The sequence below is a fragment of the Globicephala melas genome, chromosome 18 (assembly GCF_963455315.2).
Source record: "Globicephala melas chromosome 18, mGloMel1.2, whole genome shotgun sequence".
NCBI lineage: Eukaryota > Metazoa > Chordata > Mammalia > Artiodactyla > Delphinidae > Globicephala > Globicephala melas.
This window is the reverse complement of record NC_083331.1, coordinates 16,511,470-16,527,960: the sequence shown is the minus strand read 5'-3', so window position 1 is coordinate 16,527,960 and position 16,491 is coordinate 16,511,470. Positions and strand designations below refer to the sequence as shown.

Sequence of the window (16,491 nt, the reverse complement as noted above, 5' to 3'; positions counted from 1 at the left end):
TTCTTTGTCTATTCATGACTCATTAGATAATTACTAACTCAGAACCATGAGCATATTTTAAGAAGGGTCCAGTGATAACTTTCAGTTCTGTGCTGGCAGTGAAAATCTCTTACTGAAGACTTTTTGAGAATGAGGTGGACCAGGCAGCAGTCACTTCCTAAGTAATACTGAGGCAAATTGTTATCCTAACATTGAAGGTAGAAGAGAAAGGAAAAAAAGAAGAAAATGAATATCCCAGCAACAAACCTGGGATATTGCTTTTGGTAGTTTATATCCCCTTGTGATTATCCCATCTATTAAGTTTGATTATCCCCTAGTATTCTACAAAAAATACTGAATTAAGGAACAGAGCTTTAAAACAGATTTTCTCTTATGTTCTGTATTTAATTGATACCAGAGTTTCATTTTAGTACTGAGAATCCAAATACTTTAGAAGTAATGATTATACTCTCTGCTGAGTTTTGTTTTTTTCTGTTTTCTAAGGCATTTTATTAGTTTGGGGGTATATATAACATTCAGGACTCTTATAAAGCAAGTACTTAATAGAGACATATCATGTATTATTTCTCTTAAATGAGCATACTCATTTACTGTTAAATAATTAGATTTATTTTATATTGAAACAGACCTAGAAAAGATTAGTCTTTTAAAAAGACATGAATATTTCATATTGTTACATCTGATTTTTGAACTTTATCTGTATTCAAGGGCCTCAGCTAAGAAAAGAACCCTGAGTTCTTACCTGTTATTTAGTGGGCATCTACTGTATTGTGCTTGATTATCTCATCATATCTTTGATATCATCCTACATATCCATCCATCAGATTACCCCACTACTGTGACAGATAGATATGAGCATCCCCGTTTCACAAAAAAAAGCTTAAGTGACTCTCTAAGGCCAGACAGTGCCAGAATTTGAACTCTGGTCAATTTGACTGTAAAACTACCATAATTATTACTAATTTTTTTTTCATTCTCCATTCTATTTCTTTCAGAGGATTATATTTGTTATGCCCATGGTCTGATATCGGATTACATCCCTAAAGAATTGAGTGATGACTTATCTAAATATTTAAAGTAAGTGTGGTTCAGCTTTAGTCATAACTAAGCATAATTGTGCTTCTTGGTTTCCAAGAAATAGGGTTTCTTTATGGCTTATATCACTTTTTCTGATAAGAGATTATTCTTGAGTTATGTCATAGACTGTATGATTTGGAGGTGATTTTTAATGGATAGTTTTTTGATTGGAACAAGCTGATTTAATGGATACTAGTTGTAGGAACCCCTGAGTGTTAGGATTGGGGTTATCGGTTGTTTTGATATTAGAGGGTAAACTGTGTTAAAATTTTATCCCCAGCCAGACTTAACTGATTTGGTTCGTGGGAAAGAAAGAGTAGAATGGCAGAATAGAATATTTTTGAAAGTTATATTTAAAGGTTTTGTACCATTTTTATTATCATTAGATGTTCACTAAGTATTTTTATTATGCCCAACACTTGGAACTCAATGAAGAATGAAGCACAATCTGTGTCTTTGAGGGGGAAGAAGGGTTTGAGAATGACCTGATTTGTGTTCCTTCCTTCATAATGATCTTTAATAAAATATAAAGACTTTATCTTAGGCTGAAAAAAATGTTTATTTTCTGTATTTTAGCAACTGTTGTTCAGATTTCATGTGTGTGATGATTTAATAGCCTTTCCTGATTCTTATAATAATTTTTTCCTCTGATACATGAATATAAGATGACTTTTTAATAGATACAGTTGCTGTTTTTAGCAAATTGCATCTTAGGTCCTACTTTAAAAAAACAATTAGTAGATACTGGTTTCTGTAGTATAGTAATATAATATGTTGAAAGCCTGCTTTGAATTGATAAACATATCCTTCTGTTTAATATTTTCCTGGATTTCTTTGTACCTGCTTATCTTGTTAGAGACTTTATGTCTTTGTATTCCATTTTTTCTAATATTATTTTTCTAACATCTTTATTGGAGTATAATTGCTTTACAATGGTGTGTTAGTTTCTGCTTTACAACAAAATCAATCAGTTACATATATACATATGTTCGCATATCTCTTCCCTCTTGCGTCTCCCTCCCTCCCACCCTCCAGACGGTCACAAAGCACTGAGCTGATCTCCCTGTGCTATGCGGCTGCTTCCCACTAGCTATCTACCTTACGTTTGGTAGTGTATATATGTCCATGCCTCTCTCTCGCTTTGTCACAGCTTACCCTTCCCCCTCCCCATATCCTCAAGTCCATTCTCTAGTAGGTCTGTGTCTTTATTCCTGTCTTACCCCTAGGCTCTTCATGACTTTTTTTTCCTTAAATTCCATATATATGTGTTAGCATATGGTATTTGTCTCTCTCTTTCTGACTTACTTCACTCTGTATGACAGACTCTAGGTCTATCCACCTCATTACAAATAGTTCAATTTCGTTTCTTTTTATGGCTGAGTAATATTCCATAGTATATATGTGCCACATCTTCTTTATCCATTCATCCGATGATGGACACTTAGATTGTTTCCATCTCCGGGCTATTGTAAATAGAGCTGCAATGAACATTTTGGTACATGACTCTTTTTGAATTATGGTTTTTTCAGGGTATATGCTCAGTAGTGGGATGGCTGGGTCATATGGTAGTTCTATTTGTAGTTTTTTAAGGAACCTCCATACTGTTCTCCATAGTGGCTGTATCAATTTACATTCCCACCAACAGTGCAAGAGGGTTCCCTTTTCTCCACACCCTCTCCAGCATTTATTGTTTCTAGATTTTTTGATGATGGCCATTCTGACTGGTGTGAGATGATATCTCATTGTAGTTTTGATTTGCATTTCTCTAATGATTAGTGATGTTGAGCATTCTTTCATGTGTTTGTTGGCAGTCCGTATATCTTCTTTGGAGAAACATCTATTTAGGTCTTCTGCCCGTTTTTGGATTGGGTTGTTTGTTTTTTTGTTATTAAGCTGCATGAGCTGCTTGTAAATTTTGGAGATTAATCCTTTGTCAGTTGCTTCATTTGCAAATAATTTTCTCCCATTCTGAGGGTTGTCTTTTGGTCTTGTTTATAGTTTCCTTTGCTGTGCAAAAGCTTTGAAGTTTCATTAGGTCCCATTTGTTTATTTTTGTTTTTATTTCCATTTTTCTAGGAGGTGGGTCAAAAAGGCTCTTGCTGTGATTTATGTCATAGAGTGTCCTATGTTTTCCTCTAAGAGTTTGATAGTTTCTGGCCTTACATTTAGGTCTTTAATCCATTTTGAGCTTATTCTTGTGTATGGTGTTAGGGAGTGATCTAATTTCATACTTTTACATGTACCTGTCCAGTTTTCCCAGCACCACTTATTGAAGAGGCTGTCCTTTCTCCACTGTACATTCCTGCCTCCTTTATCAAAGATAAGGTGACCATATGTGCGTGGGTTTATCTCTGGGCTTTCTATCCTGCTCCATTGATCTATCTGTTTTTGTGCCAGTACCATACTGTCTTGATTACTGTAGCTTTGTAGTATACTCTAAAGTCAGGGAGCCTGATTCCTCCAGCTGCGTTTTTCATTCTCGAGATTGCTTTGGCTATTCGGGGTCTTTTGTGTTTCCATACAAGTTGTGAAATTTTTTGTTCTAGTTCTGTGAAAAATGCCAGTGGTAGTTTGATAGGGATTGCATTGAATCTGTAGATTGCTTTGGGTAGTAGAGTCATTTTTACAATGTTGATTCTTCCAATCCAAGAACATGGTATATCTCTCCATCTATTTGTAGCGTCTTTAATTTCTTTCATCAGTGTCTTATAATTTTCTGCATTTAGGTCTTTTGTCTCCTTAGGTAGGTTTATTCCTAAATATTTTATTCTTTTTTTTGCAATGGTAAATGGGAGTGTTTTCTTGATTTCACTTTCAGATTTTTCATCATTAGTGTATAGGAATGCCAGAGATTTCTGTGCATTAATTTTGTATCCTGCTACTTTACCAAATTCATTGATTAGCTCTAGCAGTTTTCTGGTAGCATCTTTAGGATTCTGTATGTATAATATCATGTCATCTGCAAACAGTGACAGCTTTACTTTTTCTTTTCCGATTTGGATTCCTTTTATTTCCTTTTCTTCTCTGATTGCTGTGGCTAAAACTTCCAAAACTATGTTGAATAACAGTGGTGAGAGTGGGCAACCTTGTCTTGTTCCTGATCTTAGTGCAAATGCTTTCAGTTTTTCACCATTGAGGACAACGTTGGCTGTGGGTTTGTCATATATGGCCCTTATTATGTTGAGGAAAGTTCCCTCTGTGCCTGCTTTCTGGAGGGTTCTTATCATAAATGGGTGTTGAATTTTGTCAAAAGCTTTTCTGCATCTATTGAGATGATCATATGGTTTTTCTTTTTCAGTTTGTTAATATGGTGTATCATGTTGATTGATTTGCGTATATTGAATCCTTGCATTCCTGGAATAAACCCCACTTGATTATGGTGTATGATCTGTTTAATGTGCTGTTGGATTCTGTTTGCTAGTGTTTTGTTGAGGATTTTTGCATCTATGTTCATCAATGATATTGGTCTGTAGTTTTCTTTCTTTGTGACATCCTTGTCTGGGTTTGGTATCAAGGTGATGGTGGCCTCGTAGAAGGAATTTGGGAGTGTTCCTCCCTCTGCTATATTTTGGAAGAGTTTGAGAAGGATAGGTATTAGCTCTTCTCTAAATGTTTGATAGAACTCGCTTGTGAAGCCATCTGGTCCTGGGCTTTTGTTTGTTGGAAGATTTTTAATTACAGTTTCAATTTCAGTGCTTGTGATTGGTCTGTTCATATTTTCAATTTCTTCCTGATTCAGTCTTCACAGGTTGTGCATTTCTAAGAATTTGTCCATTTTTTCCAGGTTGTCCATTTTATTGGCATAGAGTTGCTTGTAGTAATCTCTCATGATCTTTTGTATTTCTGCAGTGTCAGTTGTTACTTCTCCTTTTTCATTTCTAATTTTATTGATTTGAGTCCTCTCCCTCTTTTTCTTGATGAGTCTGGCTAATGGTTTATCAATTTTGTTTATCTTCTCAAAGAACCAGCTTTTAGTTTTATTGATCTTTGCTATCGTTTCCTTCATTTTTTTTTCATTTATTTCTGATCTCATTTTTATGATTTCTTTCCTTCTGCTAACTTTGGGGTGTTTTTGTTCTTCTTCCTCTAATTGCTTTTGGTGCAAGTTTAGGTTGTTTATTTGAAATGTTTCCTGTTTCTTAAGGTAGGCTTGTATTGCTATAAACTTCCCCCTTAGAACTGCTTTTGCTGCATCCCATAGGTTTTGGGTCATCGTGTCTCCACTGTCATTTGTTTCTAGGTATTTTTTAATTTCCTCTTTGATTTCTTCAGTGATCACTTCGTTATTAAGTAGTGTATTGTTTAGCCTCCATGTGTTTGTATATTTTACAGATCTTTTCCTGTAATTGATATCTAGTCTCATAGCGTTGTGGTCAGAAAAGATACTTGATACAACTTCGATTTTCTTAAATTTACCAAGGCTTGATTTGTGACCCAAGATATGATCTGTCCTGGAGAATGTTCCATGAGCACTAGAAAAAAATGTGTATTCTGTTGTTTTTGGATGGAATGTCCTATAAATATCAATTAAGTCCATCTTGTTTAATGTATCATTTAAAGCTTGTGTTTCCTTATTTATTTTCATTTTGGATGATCTGTCCATGGGTGAAAGTGGGGTGTTAAAGTCCCCTACTATGAATGTTTTACTGTCGATTTCCCCTTTCATGGCTGTTAGCATTTGCCTTATGTATTGAGGTGCTCCTATGTTGGGTGCATAAATATTTACAATTGTTATATCTTCTTCTTGGATTGATCCCTTGATCATTATGTAGTGTCCTTCTTTGTCTCTTCTAATAGTCTTTAAAGTCTTATTTTGTCTGATATGAGAATTGCTACTGCAGCTTTCTTTTGGTTTCCATTTGCATGAAATACCTTTTTCCATCCCCTTACTTTCAGTCTGTAAGTGTCTCTAGGTCTGAAGTGGGTCTCTTCTAGACAGCAAATATATGGGTCTTCTTCTTGTATCCATTCAGCCAATCTGTGCCTTTTGGTAAATGTAGCATTTAGTCCATTTACATTTAAGGTAATTATTGATATGTATGTTCCTATTCCCATTTTCTTAATTGTTTTGGGTTCGTTACTGTAGGTCTTTTCCTTCTCTTGTGTTTCTTGCCTAGAGAAGTTCCTTTAGCAGTTGTTGTAGAGCTGGTTTGGTGGTGCTGAACTCTCTCAGCTTTTGCTTGGCTGTAAAGGTTTTAATTTCTCCATCAAATCTGAATGAGATCCTTGCTGGGTAGAGTAATCTTGGTTGCAGGTTTTTCTCCTTCATCACTTTAAATATGTCCTGCCACTCCCTTCTGGCTTGCAGAGTTTCTGCTGAAACGTCAGCTGTTAACCTTATGGGGATTCCCTTGTGTGTTATTTGTTGTTTTTCCCTTGCTGCTTTTAATATGTTTTCTTTGTATTTAATTTTTGACAGTTTGATTAATATGTGTCTTGGCGTATTTCTCCTTGGATTTATCCTGTATGGGACTCTCTGTGCTTCCTGGACTTGATTAACTATTTCCTTTCCCATATTAGGGAAGTTTTCAACTATAATCTCTTCAAATATTTTCTCAGTCCCTTTCTTTTTCTCTTCTTCTTCTGGAACCCCTATAATTCGAATGTTGGTGCATTTAATGTTGTCCCAGAGGTCTCTGAGACTGTCCTCAGTTCTTTTCATTCTTTTTTCTTTATTCTGCTCTGCAGTAGTTATTTCCACTATTTTATCTTCCAGGTCACTTATCCGTTCTTCTGCCTCAGTTATTCTGCTATTGATCCCATCTAGAGTATTTTTAATTTCATTTATTTTGTTGTTCATCATTGTTTGTTTCATCTTTAGTTCTTCTAGGTCCTTGTTAAATGTTTCTTGCCTTTTCTCTATTCTATTTCCAAGATTTTGGATCATCTTTACTATCATTATTCTGAATTCTTTTTCAGGTAGACTGCCTATTTCCTCTTCATTTGTTAGGTCTGGTGGGTTTTTATCTTGCTCCTTCATCTGCTGTGTGTTTTTCTGTCTTCTCATTTTGCTTATCTTACTGTGTTTGGTGTCTCCTTTTTGCAGGCTGCACGTTCGTAGTTCCCGTTGTTTTTGGTGTCTGTCCCCAGTGGCTAAGGTTGGTTCAGTGGGTTGTGTAGGCTTCCTGGTGGAGGGGACTAGAGCCTGTGTTCTGGTGGATGAGGCTGGATCTTGTCTTTCTGGTGGGCAGGTCCACGTCTGGTGGTGTGTTTTGGGGTGTCTGTGGACTTACTGTGATTTTAGGCAGCCTCTCTGCTAATGGGTGGGGTTGTGTTCCTGTCTTGCTAGTTGTTTGGCATAGGATGTTCAGCACTGTAGCTTGCTGGTCGTTGAGTGAAGCTGGGTGATAGTGTTGAGATGGAGATTTCTGGGAGATTTTCGCCGTTTGATATTATGTGGAGCTGGGAGGTCTCTTGTGGACCAGTGTCCTGAAGTTGGCTCTCCCACCTCAGAGGCACAGCACTGACTCCTGGTTGCAGCACCAAGAGCCTTTCATCCGCACGGCTCAGAATAAAAGGGAGAAAAAGTAGAAAGAAAGAATTAGTAGAAGTAGAAAGAAAGAAAGGAGGGAGGGAAGGAGGGAGGGAGGGAGGAAGGAAGGAAGGAGGGAAGGAAGGATAAAAAGAAAATGATAAAATAAAATAAAGATAAAATATAATAAAGTTATTAAAATAAAAAAATAATTATTAAGAGAAAAAAAAAAGAGGGATAGAGCCCTAGGACAAATGGTAGAAGCAAAGCTACACAGACAAAATCTCACACAGAAGCATACACATACACACTCACAAAAAGAGGAAAAGGGGAAAAAATCATAAATCTTGCTCTCAAAGTCCACCTCCTCAATTTGTGATGATTTGTTGTCTAAAAGAGGGAAGGAAGGAAAGAAAGAACGAAGATAAAGTAAAATAAAATAAAGTTATTAAAATAAAAAGTAATTATTAAGAAAAAAATTAAAAAAAAACGGACGTTTAGAACCTTCGGACAAATGGTGGAAGCAAAGCTATACAGACAGAATCTCACACAGAAGCATACACATACACACTCACAAAAAGAGGAAAAGGGGAAAAAATCATAAATCTTGCTCCCAAAATCCACCTCCTTAATTTGGGATGATTCGTTGTCTATTCATGTATTCCACAGATGCAGGGTACATCAAGTTGATTGTGGAGCTTTAATCCGCTGCTTCTGAGGCTGCTGGGAGAGATTTCCCTTTCTCTTCTTTGTTCTCACAGCTCCCAGGGGCTCAGCTTTGGATTTGGCCCCACCTCTGCGTGTAGGTCTCCGGAGGGCGTCTGTTCTTTGCGCAGACAGGACGGGGTTAAAGGAGCAGCTGACTCGGGGGCTCTGGCTCACTCAGGCCGGGGGGAGGGAGGGGCACGGAGTGCGGGGTGAGCCTGCGGCGGCAGAGGCCGGCGTGACGTTTCACCAGCCTGAGGTGCGCCGTGCGTTCTCCCGGGGAAGTTGTCCCTGGATCCCGGGACCCCGGCAGTGGCTGGCTGCACAGGCTCCCCGGAAGGGGGGTGTGGATAGTGACATATGCTCGCACACAGGCTTCTTGGTGGCAGCAGCAGCAGCCTTAGCATCTCCTGCCCGTCTCTGGGGTCTGCGCTTTTAGCTGCGGCTCGCGCCTGTCTCTGGAGCTCCTTTAAGCAGCGCTCTTAATCCCCTCTCCTCGCGCACCAGGAAACAAAGAGGGAAGAAAAAGTCTCTTGCCTCTTCGGCAGGTCCAGACTTTTCCCCGGACTTCCTCCTGGCTAGCCGTGGAGCACTAACCCCCTGCAGGCTGTGTTCACGCCACCAACCCCAGTCCTCTCCCTGTGCTCCGACCGAAGCCGTGCCTCAGCTCCCAAGTGCGCCCGCCCTGGCGGGTGAGCAGACAAGCCTCTCGGGCTGGTGAGTGCTGTTCGGCACCGATCCTCCGTGCAGGAATCTCCCCACTTTGCCCTCCACACCCCTGTTGCTGTGCTCTCCTCCGCGGCTCCGAAGCTTCCCCCTCTGCCTCCCGCAGTCTCCGCCCACAAAGGGGCTTTCTAGTGTGTGGAAACCTTTCCTCCTTCACAGCTCCCTCCCACTGGTGCAGGTCCCATCCGTATCCTTTTGTCTCTGTTTATTCTTTTTTCTTTTGCCCTACCCAGCTATGTGGGGTATTTCTTGCCTTTTGGGAGGTCTGAGGTCTTCTGCCAACGTTCCGTAGGTGTTCTGTAGGAGCTGCTCCACGTGTAGATGTATCCCTGGTGTATCTGTGGGGAGGAAGGTGATCTCCGTGTCTTACTCCTCCGCCATCTTCCCGGAAGCACTCCCTATTTTTTTTATATTCTTTACTGCTGAAATTTTTAAGTTTTGGTTAAAGACTTGAGGAGAAAGATATGTCAATTAAACTCTAATACAAGAAAAGTAAAGTTTGTATGACTTTTTGTCAACAGTTAAAATAATTTTCACTTTTGTATATATTCTAGATTCATCATTTATGATGAAAAAATACAGTACCAAAATGCAAATTTTTAGAGGCTAAAGAAAAGCAATTCCATTTCAGCAAATGACATCTCATTTTGTTCTTTCTCAGACAATTCCAATACTTAGAATTAAGGAGGCAAATGAACATTTATTCACTTAGAAAAATTTCACTCTTTCCACTGAGGTGATTGAACATTAAGATATATGGAGGTGAAACTACTAGATGAAAGTAGGACTTACTAAGTCTGAAGTTGGCCCAGTTTTTCTGTTTGCTTGTCTATGAAAAACCATGACTATGATTTTTATTTTTTACTCCTCAGGCTTCCAGAACCTCCAGCTTCAGTGCCAAGCCCTCCATCAAAGGTAAGAAGCTGTGACTAAGCTATCTTTGGAGGACTTAGAAAAATATTATACTTTTGCCACATAAATTTAGTTTAGTATATTTTAAAACATACTTCATTCAACTTATGTGGCATAAAGATTATACTGGGTTCTTCATCAGTATTTTTATTTCTGTGGCTTTTACGTGAATGATAAAGTGCTGTGAGAATCAAAGAGTTGATTTTAGCTGGATACCTATGTCAAAATATTAAAGAAGTATAATTAAAATTAAGTCTTCTTGAGTGAGCTAGATCCTGTAATTAACTTTATTAATCACCAGGAATACTCTAGAACTAAAACTCATTTTTCCAAATATAATTGTCATGGGCACAAAGGCACATAGAGCATGATTTTTGCAACACAGAGAAGCTATCAGTGGAAAACCTTTCCCCTTCCAGATGTTCTCAAACTGCCACCCACAGCTCCTCTGCACTGTGGGCTATGGCCTAGGTTTGTCTCCCAGATACAGGGAGTAGAGAAGCCAGCTATAAACCACACTTGAGAGCAAAGAGTAGCATCCCGAAGTCCAGGCGTGATCGCAGACCAGTGAGCGCTGCTCAGACACAGGGAAGTAAACACGTGCAACAGCTTGTCAGTGAGGGCATTCTCCTGCCAGAAGAGTAATGAGTGCTTTGCAAATGAATGTAAGGTGGGTGTTAAACAACTTTCCTTTTTCCCTGCTTTCGAGGTGACCAACATACTCAGGATATTTTTTTTTTTAACATCTTTATTGGGGTATAATTGCTTTACAATGGTGTGTTAATTTCTGCTTTATAACAAAGTGAATCAGTTATACATATACATACGTTCCCATATCTCTTCCCTCTTGCGTCTCCCTCCCTCCCACCCTCCCTATCCCACCCCTCCAGGCTGTCACAAAGCACCGAGCCTATATCCCTGTGCCATGCGGCTGCTTCCCACTAGCTATCTACCTTACATTTGTTAGTGTGTATATGTCCATGACTCTCTCTCGCCCTGTCACAGCTCACCCTTCCCCCTCCCCATAACCTCAAGTCCGTTCTCTAGGAGGTCTCCGTCTTTATTCCTGCCTTACCCCTAGGTTCTTCATGACATTTTTTTTTTCTTAAATTACATATATATGTGTTAGCATACGGTATTTGTCTTTTTCTTTCTGACTTACTTCACTCTGTATGACAGACTCTAGGTCTATCCACCTCATTACAAATAGCTCAATTTCGTTTCTTTTTATGGCTGAGTAATATTCCATTGTATATATGTGCCACATCTTCTTTATCCATTCATCCCATGATGGGCACTTAGGTTGTTTCCATCTCCGGGCTATTGTAAATAGAGCTGCAATGAACATTTTGGTACATGACTCTTTGAATTTCGGTTTTCTCAGGGTATATGCCCAGTAGTGGGATGGCTGGGTCATATGGTAGTTCTATTTGTAGTTTTTTAAGGAACTGTTCTGTTCTCCATAGTGTTCTCCATAGTGGCTGAACCAATTCACATTACCATACTGTTCTCCATAGTGGCTGAACCAATTCACATTCCCACCAGCAGTGCAAGAGTGTTCCCTTTTCTCCACACCCTCTCCAGCATTTATTGTTTCTAGATTTTTTGATGATGGCCATTCTGACTGGTGTGAGATGATATCTCATTGTAGTTTTGATTTGCATTTCGCTAATGATTAGTGATGTTGAGCATCCTTTCATGTGTTTGTTGGCAATCTGTATATCTTCTTTGGAGAAATGTCTATTTAGGTCTTCTGCCCATTTTTGGATTGGGTTGTTTGTTTTTTTGTTATTGAGCTGCATGAGCTGCTTGTAAATTTTGGAGATTAATCCTTTGTCGGTTGCTTCATGTGCAAATATTTTCTCCCATTCGGAGGGTTGTCTTTTGGTCTTGTTTATGGTTTCCTTTGCTGTGCAAAAGCTTTGAAGTTTCATTAGGTCCCATTTGTTTATTTTTGTTTTTATTTCCATTACTCTACGAGGTGAATCAAAAAAGATCTTGCTGTGATTTATGTCAAAGAGTGTTCTTCCTATTTTTTCCTCTAAGAGTTTGATAGTTTCTGGCCTTACATTTAGGTCTTTAATCCATTTTGAGCTTATTCTTGTGTATGGTGTTACGGAGTGATCTAATCTCATACTTTTACATGTATCTGTCCAGTTTTCCCAGCACCACTTATTGAAGAGGCTGTCCTTTCTCCACTGTACATTCCTGCCACCTTTGTCAAAGATAAGGTGACCATATGTGCGTGGGTTTATCTCTGGGCTTTCTATCCTGTTCCATTGATCTATCTTTCTGTTTTTGTACCAGTACCATACTGTCTTGTTTACTGTAGCTTTGTAGTATAGTCTGAAGTCAGGGAGCCCGATTCCTCCTGCTCCTTTTTTCGTTCTCGAGATTGCTTTGGCTATTCAGGGTCTTTTGTGTTTCCATACAAATTGCGAAATTTTTTGTTCTAGTTCTGTGAAAAATGCCAGTGGTAGTTTGATAGGGAGTGCATTGAATCTGTAGATTGCTTTGGGTAGTAGAGTCATTTTTACAATGTTGATTCTTCCAATCCAAGAACATGGTATATCTCTCCATCTATTTGCATCATCTTTAATTTCTTTCATCAGTGTCTTATAATTTTCTGCATATAGGTCTTTTGTCTCCTTAGGTAGGTTTATTCCTAGATATTTTATTCTTTTTGTTGCAGTGGTAAATGGGAGTGTTTTCTTGATTTCACTTTCAGATTTTTCATCATTAGTATATAGGAATGCCAGAGATTTCTGTGCATTAATTTTGTATCCTCCTACTTTACCAAATTCATTGATTAGCTCTAGTAGTTTTCTGGTAGCATCTTTAGGATTTTCTATGTATAGTATCATGTCATCTGCAAACAGTGACAGCTTTACTTTTTCTTTTCCGATTTGGATTCCTTTTATTTCCTTTTCTTCTCTGATTGCTGTGGCTAAAACTTCCAAAACTATGTTGAATAACAGTGGTGAGAGTGGGCAACCTTGTCTTGTTCCTGATCTTAGTGGAAATGCTTTCAGTTTTTCACCATTGAGGATGATGTTGGCTGTGGGCTTGTCATATATGGCCTTTATTATGTTGAGGAAAGTTCCCTCTATGCCTACTTTCTGGAGGGTTTTTATCATAAATGGGTGTTGAATTTTGTCAAAAGCTTTCTCTGCATCTATTGAGATGATCATATGGTTTTTCTCCTTCAGTTTGTTAATATGGTGTATCACATTGATAGATTTGCGTATATTGAAGAATCCTTGCATTCCTGGGATAAACCCCACTTGATCATGGTGTATGATCCTTTTAATGTGCTGTTGGATTCTGTTTGCTAGTATTTTGTTGAGGATTTTTGCATCTATGTTCATCAATGATATTGGCCTGTAGTTTTCTTTCTTTGTGACATCCTTGTCTGGGTTTGGTATCAAGGTGATGGTGGCCTCGTAGAAGGAATTTGGGAGTGTTCCTCCCTCTGCTATATTTTGGAAGAGTTTGAGAAGGATAGGTGTTAGCTCTTCTCTAAATGTTTGATAGAATTCGCTTGTGAAGCCGTCTGGTCCTGGGCTTTTGTTTGTTGGAAGATTTTTAATCACAGTTTCAATTTCAGTGCTTGTGATTGGTCTGTTCATATTTTCTATTTCTTCTTGATTCAGTCTTGGCGGGTTGTGCATTTCTAAGAATTTGTCCATTTCTTCCAGGTTATCCATTTTATTGGCATAGAGTTGCTTGTAGTAGTCTCTTAGGATGCTTTGTATTTCTGCATTGTCTGCTGTAACTTCTCCTTTTTCATTTCTAATTTTATTGATTTGAGTCCTCTCCCTCTTTTTCTTGATGAGTCTGGCTAATGGTTTATCAATTTTGCTTATCTTCTCAAAGAACCAGCTTTTAGTTTTATTAATGTTTGCTATTGTTTTCTTTGTTTCTATTTCATTTATTTCTGCTCTGATCTTTATGATTTCTTTCCTTTTGCTAATTTTGGGTTTTGTTTTTTCTTCTTTCTCTAGTTGCTTTAGGTGTAAGTTTAGATTGTTTATTTGAGATTTTTCTTGTTTCTTGAGGTAGGCTTGTATAGCTATAAACTTCCCTCTTAGAACTGCTGTTGCTGCATCCCATAGGTTTTGGATCATCGTGTTTTCATTGTCATTTGTCTCTAGGTATTTTTTGATCTCCTCTTTGATTTCTTCAGTGATCTCTTGGTTATTTAGTAATGTATTGTTTAGCCTCCATGTGTTTTTGTTTTTTACGTTTTTTTCCGTGTAATGCATTTCTAATCTCATAGCCTTGTGGTCAGAAAAGATGCTTGATATGATTTCAGTTTTCTTAAATTTACTGAGGCTTGATTTGTGACCCAAGATGTGATCGATCCTGGAGAATGTTCCATGGGCACTTGAGAAGAAAGTGTAATCTGCTGTTTTGGGATGGAATGTCCCATAAATATCAATTAAATCTATCTGGTCTGTTGTGTCATTTAAAGCTTCTGTTTCCTTATTTACTTTCATTTTGGATGATCTGTCCATTGGTGATAATGTTCCCCACTATTATTGTGTTACTGTCGATTTCCTCTTTCATAGCTGTTAGTAGTTGCCTTATGTATTAAGGTGCTCCTATGTTGGGTGCATATATATTTGTAATTGTTATATCTTCTTCTTGGATTGATCCCTTGATCATTATGTAATGTTCTTCCTTGTCTCTTGTAACATTCTTTACTTTAAAGTCTGTTTTATCTGATATGAGTATAGCTACTCCAGCTTTCTTTTGATTTCCATTTGCAGGAATATCTTTTTCCATCCCCTCAGTTTCAGTCTGTATGTGTCCCTAGGTCTGAAGTGGGTCTCTTGTAGACAGCATATATATGGGTCTTGTTTTTGTATCCATTCAGCAAGCCTCTGTCTTTTGGTTGGAGCATTTAATCCATTCACGTTTAAGGTAATTATCGATATGTATGTTCCTATGACCATTTTCTTAATTGTTTTGGGTTTGTTTTTGTAGGTGCTTTTCTTCTCTTGTAATTCCCACTTAGAGAAGTTCCTTTAGCATTTGTTTTAGAGCTCGTTTGGTGGTGCTGAATTCTCTTAGCTTTTGCTTGTCTGTAAAGCTTTTGATTTCTCCTTCCAATCTGGATGAGATCCTAGCCGGGTAGAGTAATCTTGGTTGTAGGTTCTTCCCTTTCATCACTTTAAGTATATCATGCCACTCCCTTCTGGCTTGTAGAGTTTCTGCTGAGAAATCAGCCATTAACCTTATGGGAGTTCCCTTGTGTGTTATTTGTCATTTTTCCCTTGCTGCTTTTAATAAATTTTCTTTGTCTTTAATTTTTGCCAGTTTGATTACTGTGTGTCTTGTCTTGATTACTGCTGCGCTTCCTGGACTTGGGTAGCTATTTCCTTTCCCATGTTAGGGAAGTTTTCGACTATAATCTCTTCAAATATTTTCTCTGGTCCTTTCTCTCTCTCTTCTCCTTCTGGGACCCCCATAATGCGAATGTTGTTGCATTTAATGTTGTCCCAGAGGTCTCTTCGGCTGTCTTCATTTCTTTTCATTCTTTTTTCTTCTGTTCCACAGCAGTGAATTCCACCATTCCGTCTTCCAGGTCACTTATCCGTTCTCCTGCCTCAGTTATTCTGCTATTGATTCCTTCTAGTGTAGTTTTCATTTCAGTTATTGTATTGTTCATCTCTGTTTGTTTGTTCTTTAATTCTTCTAGGTCTTTGTTAAACATTTCTTGCATCTTCTCAATCTTTGCCTCCATTCTTTTTCCGAGGTCCTGGATCGTCTTCACTATCAATATTCTGAATTCTTTTTCTGGAAGGTTGCCTATCTCCACTTCATTTAGTTGTTTTTCTGGGGTTTTATCTTTTTACTTCATCTGGTACATAGCCCTCTGCCTTTTCATCTTGTCTATCTTTCTGTGAATGTGGTTTTTGTTCTACAGGCTGCAGGCCTGTTGTTCTTGCTTCTGCTGTCTGCCTTCTGGTGGATGAGGCTATCTCTGGTCCGTATTGTTAAAGACACTGAAGGCCATATCCATAAGAAGGTTGAGAGGGGTTTGGGGACCCACGGCAAGCTTTTGCAGCTTCCTATGGATGTCAGGGGCCGAATGGTAAATGAAGTAAGTTGCAAGCACAATGCGTCCCTCAAAAGCATCTGGGTCCACATTTGTATACTTTCTGAGGGAATCTACCAGCCAGGCCCGAAATAGGGCTGGATTTTTGTCCTCACCTTGGGCGATCTCTTAAACCTCATCATAGTTGACAGGTTTAATTATGCGCTGGTGTCTCATCCCTTCAGTGAGGCAAAGGATCATGTGGTCTCTTCTAGGGATACTAGGTTGGCCTAGTTCATAGTCCCAATTGGGATCAATCAGTGGCACTGCTGTCATGCCCACAGGGTAATAATTGGGTTGGACAGTGTATAATCCATCAGCATATGCTTGAGCATGCACCCAAATACAGGTCTTTTCGTCACGGGTGCTGCAGTGGGAAATGGCAACATTCAGGTCCTTCCAAATAAGGTCGTAGGAAAGCATTAGTCCCTGGAATTCTTCAGTGAACTGGCTAGGATCCTCTGAGAATCGGCCTAAGTGAGTGCAGCACTGGTTG

General features: G+C 38.6%; 1 protein-coding gene across 14 annotated transcripts in view; it reads left to right on the top strand.

Annotated features, from left to right (window-relative positions):
- RNASEH2B (ribonuclease H2 subunit B) overlaps positions 1–16,491 on the top strand; it is a 128,433-nt gene that overhangs the window by 91,826 nt on the left and 20,116 nt on the right. For all 14 annotated transcript variants that reach the window (XR_009559700.2, XR_011376886.1, XR_009559699.2 and 11 more), the window contains 2 exons: positions 996–1,077; positions 9,853–9,895. Coding sequence is in view for 11 of the 14 variants with exons in the window: in XM_060287719.1 (XP_060143702.1) it covers positions 996–1,077; positions 9,853–9,895 (125 nt within the window). In the remaining 3 variants the exon portion in view is untranslated. The remainder of the gene's footprint in view (positions 1–995; positions 1,078–9,852; positions 9,896–16,491) is intronic.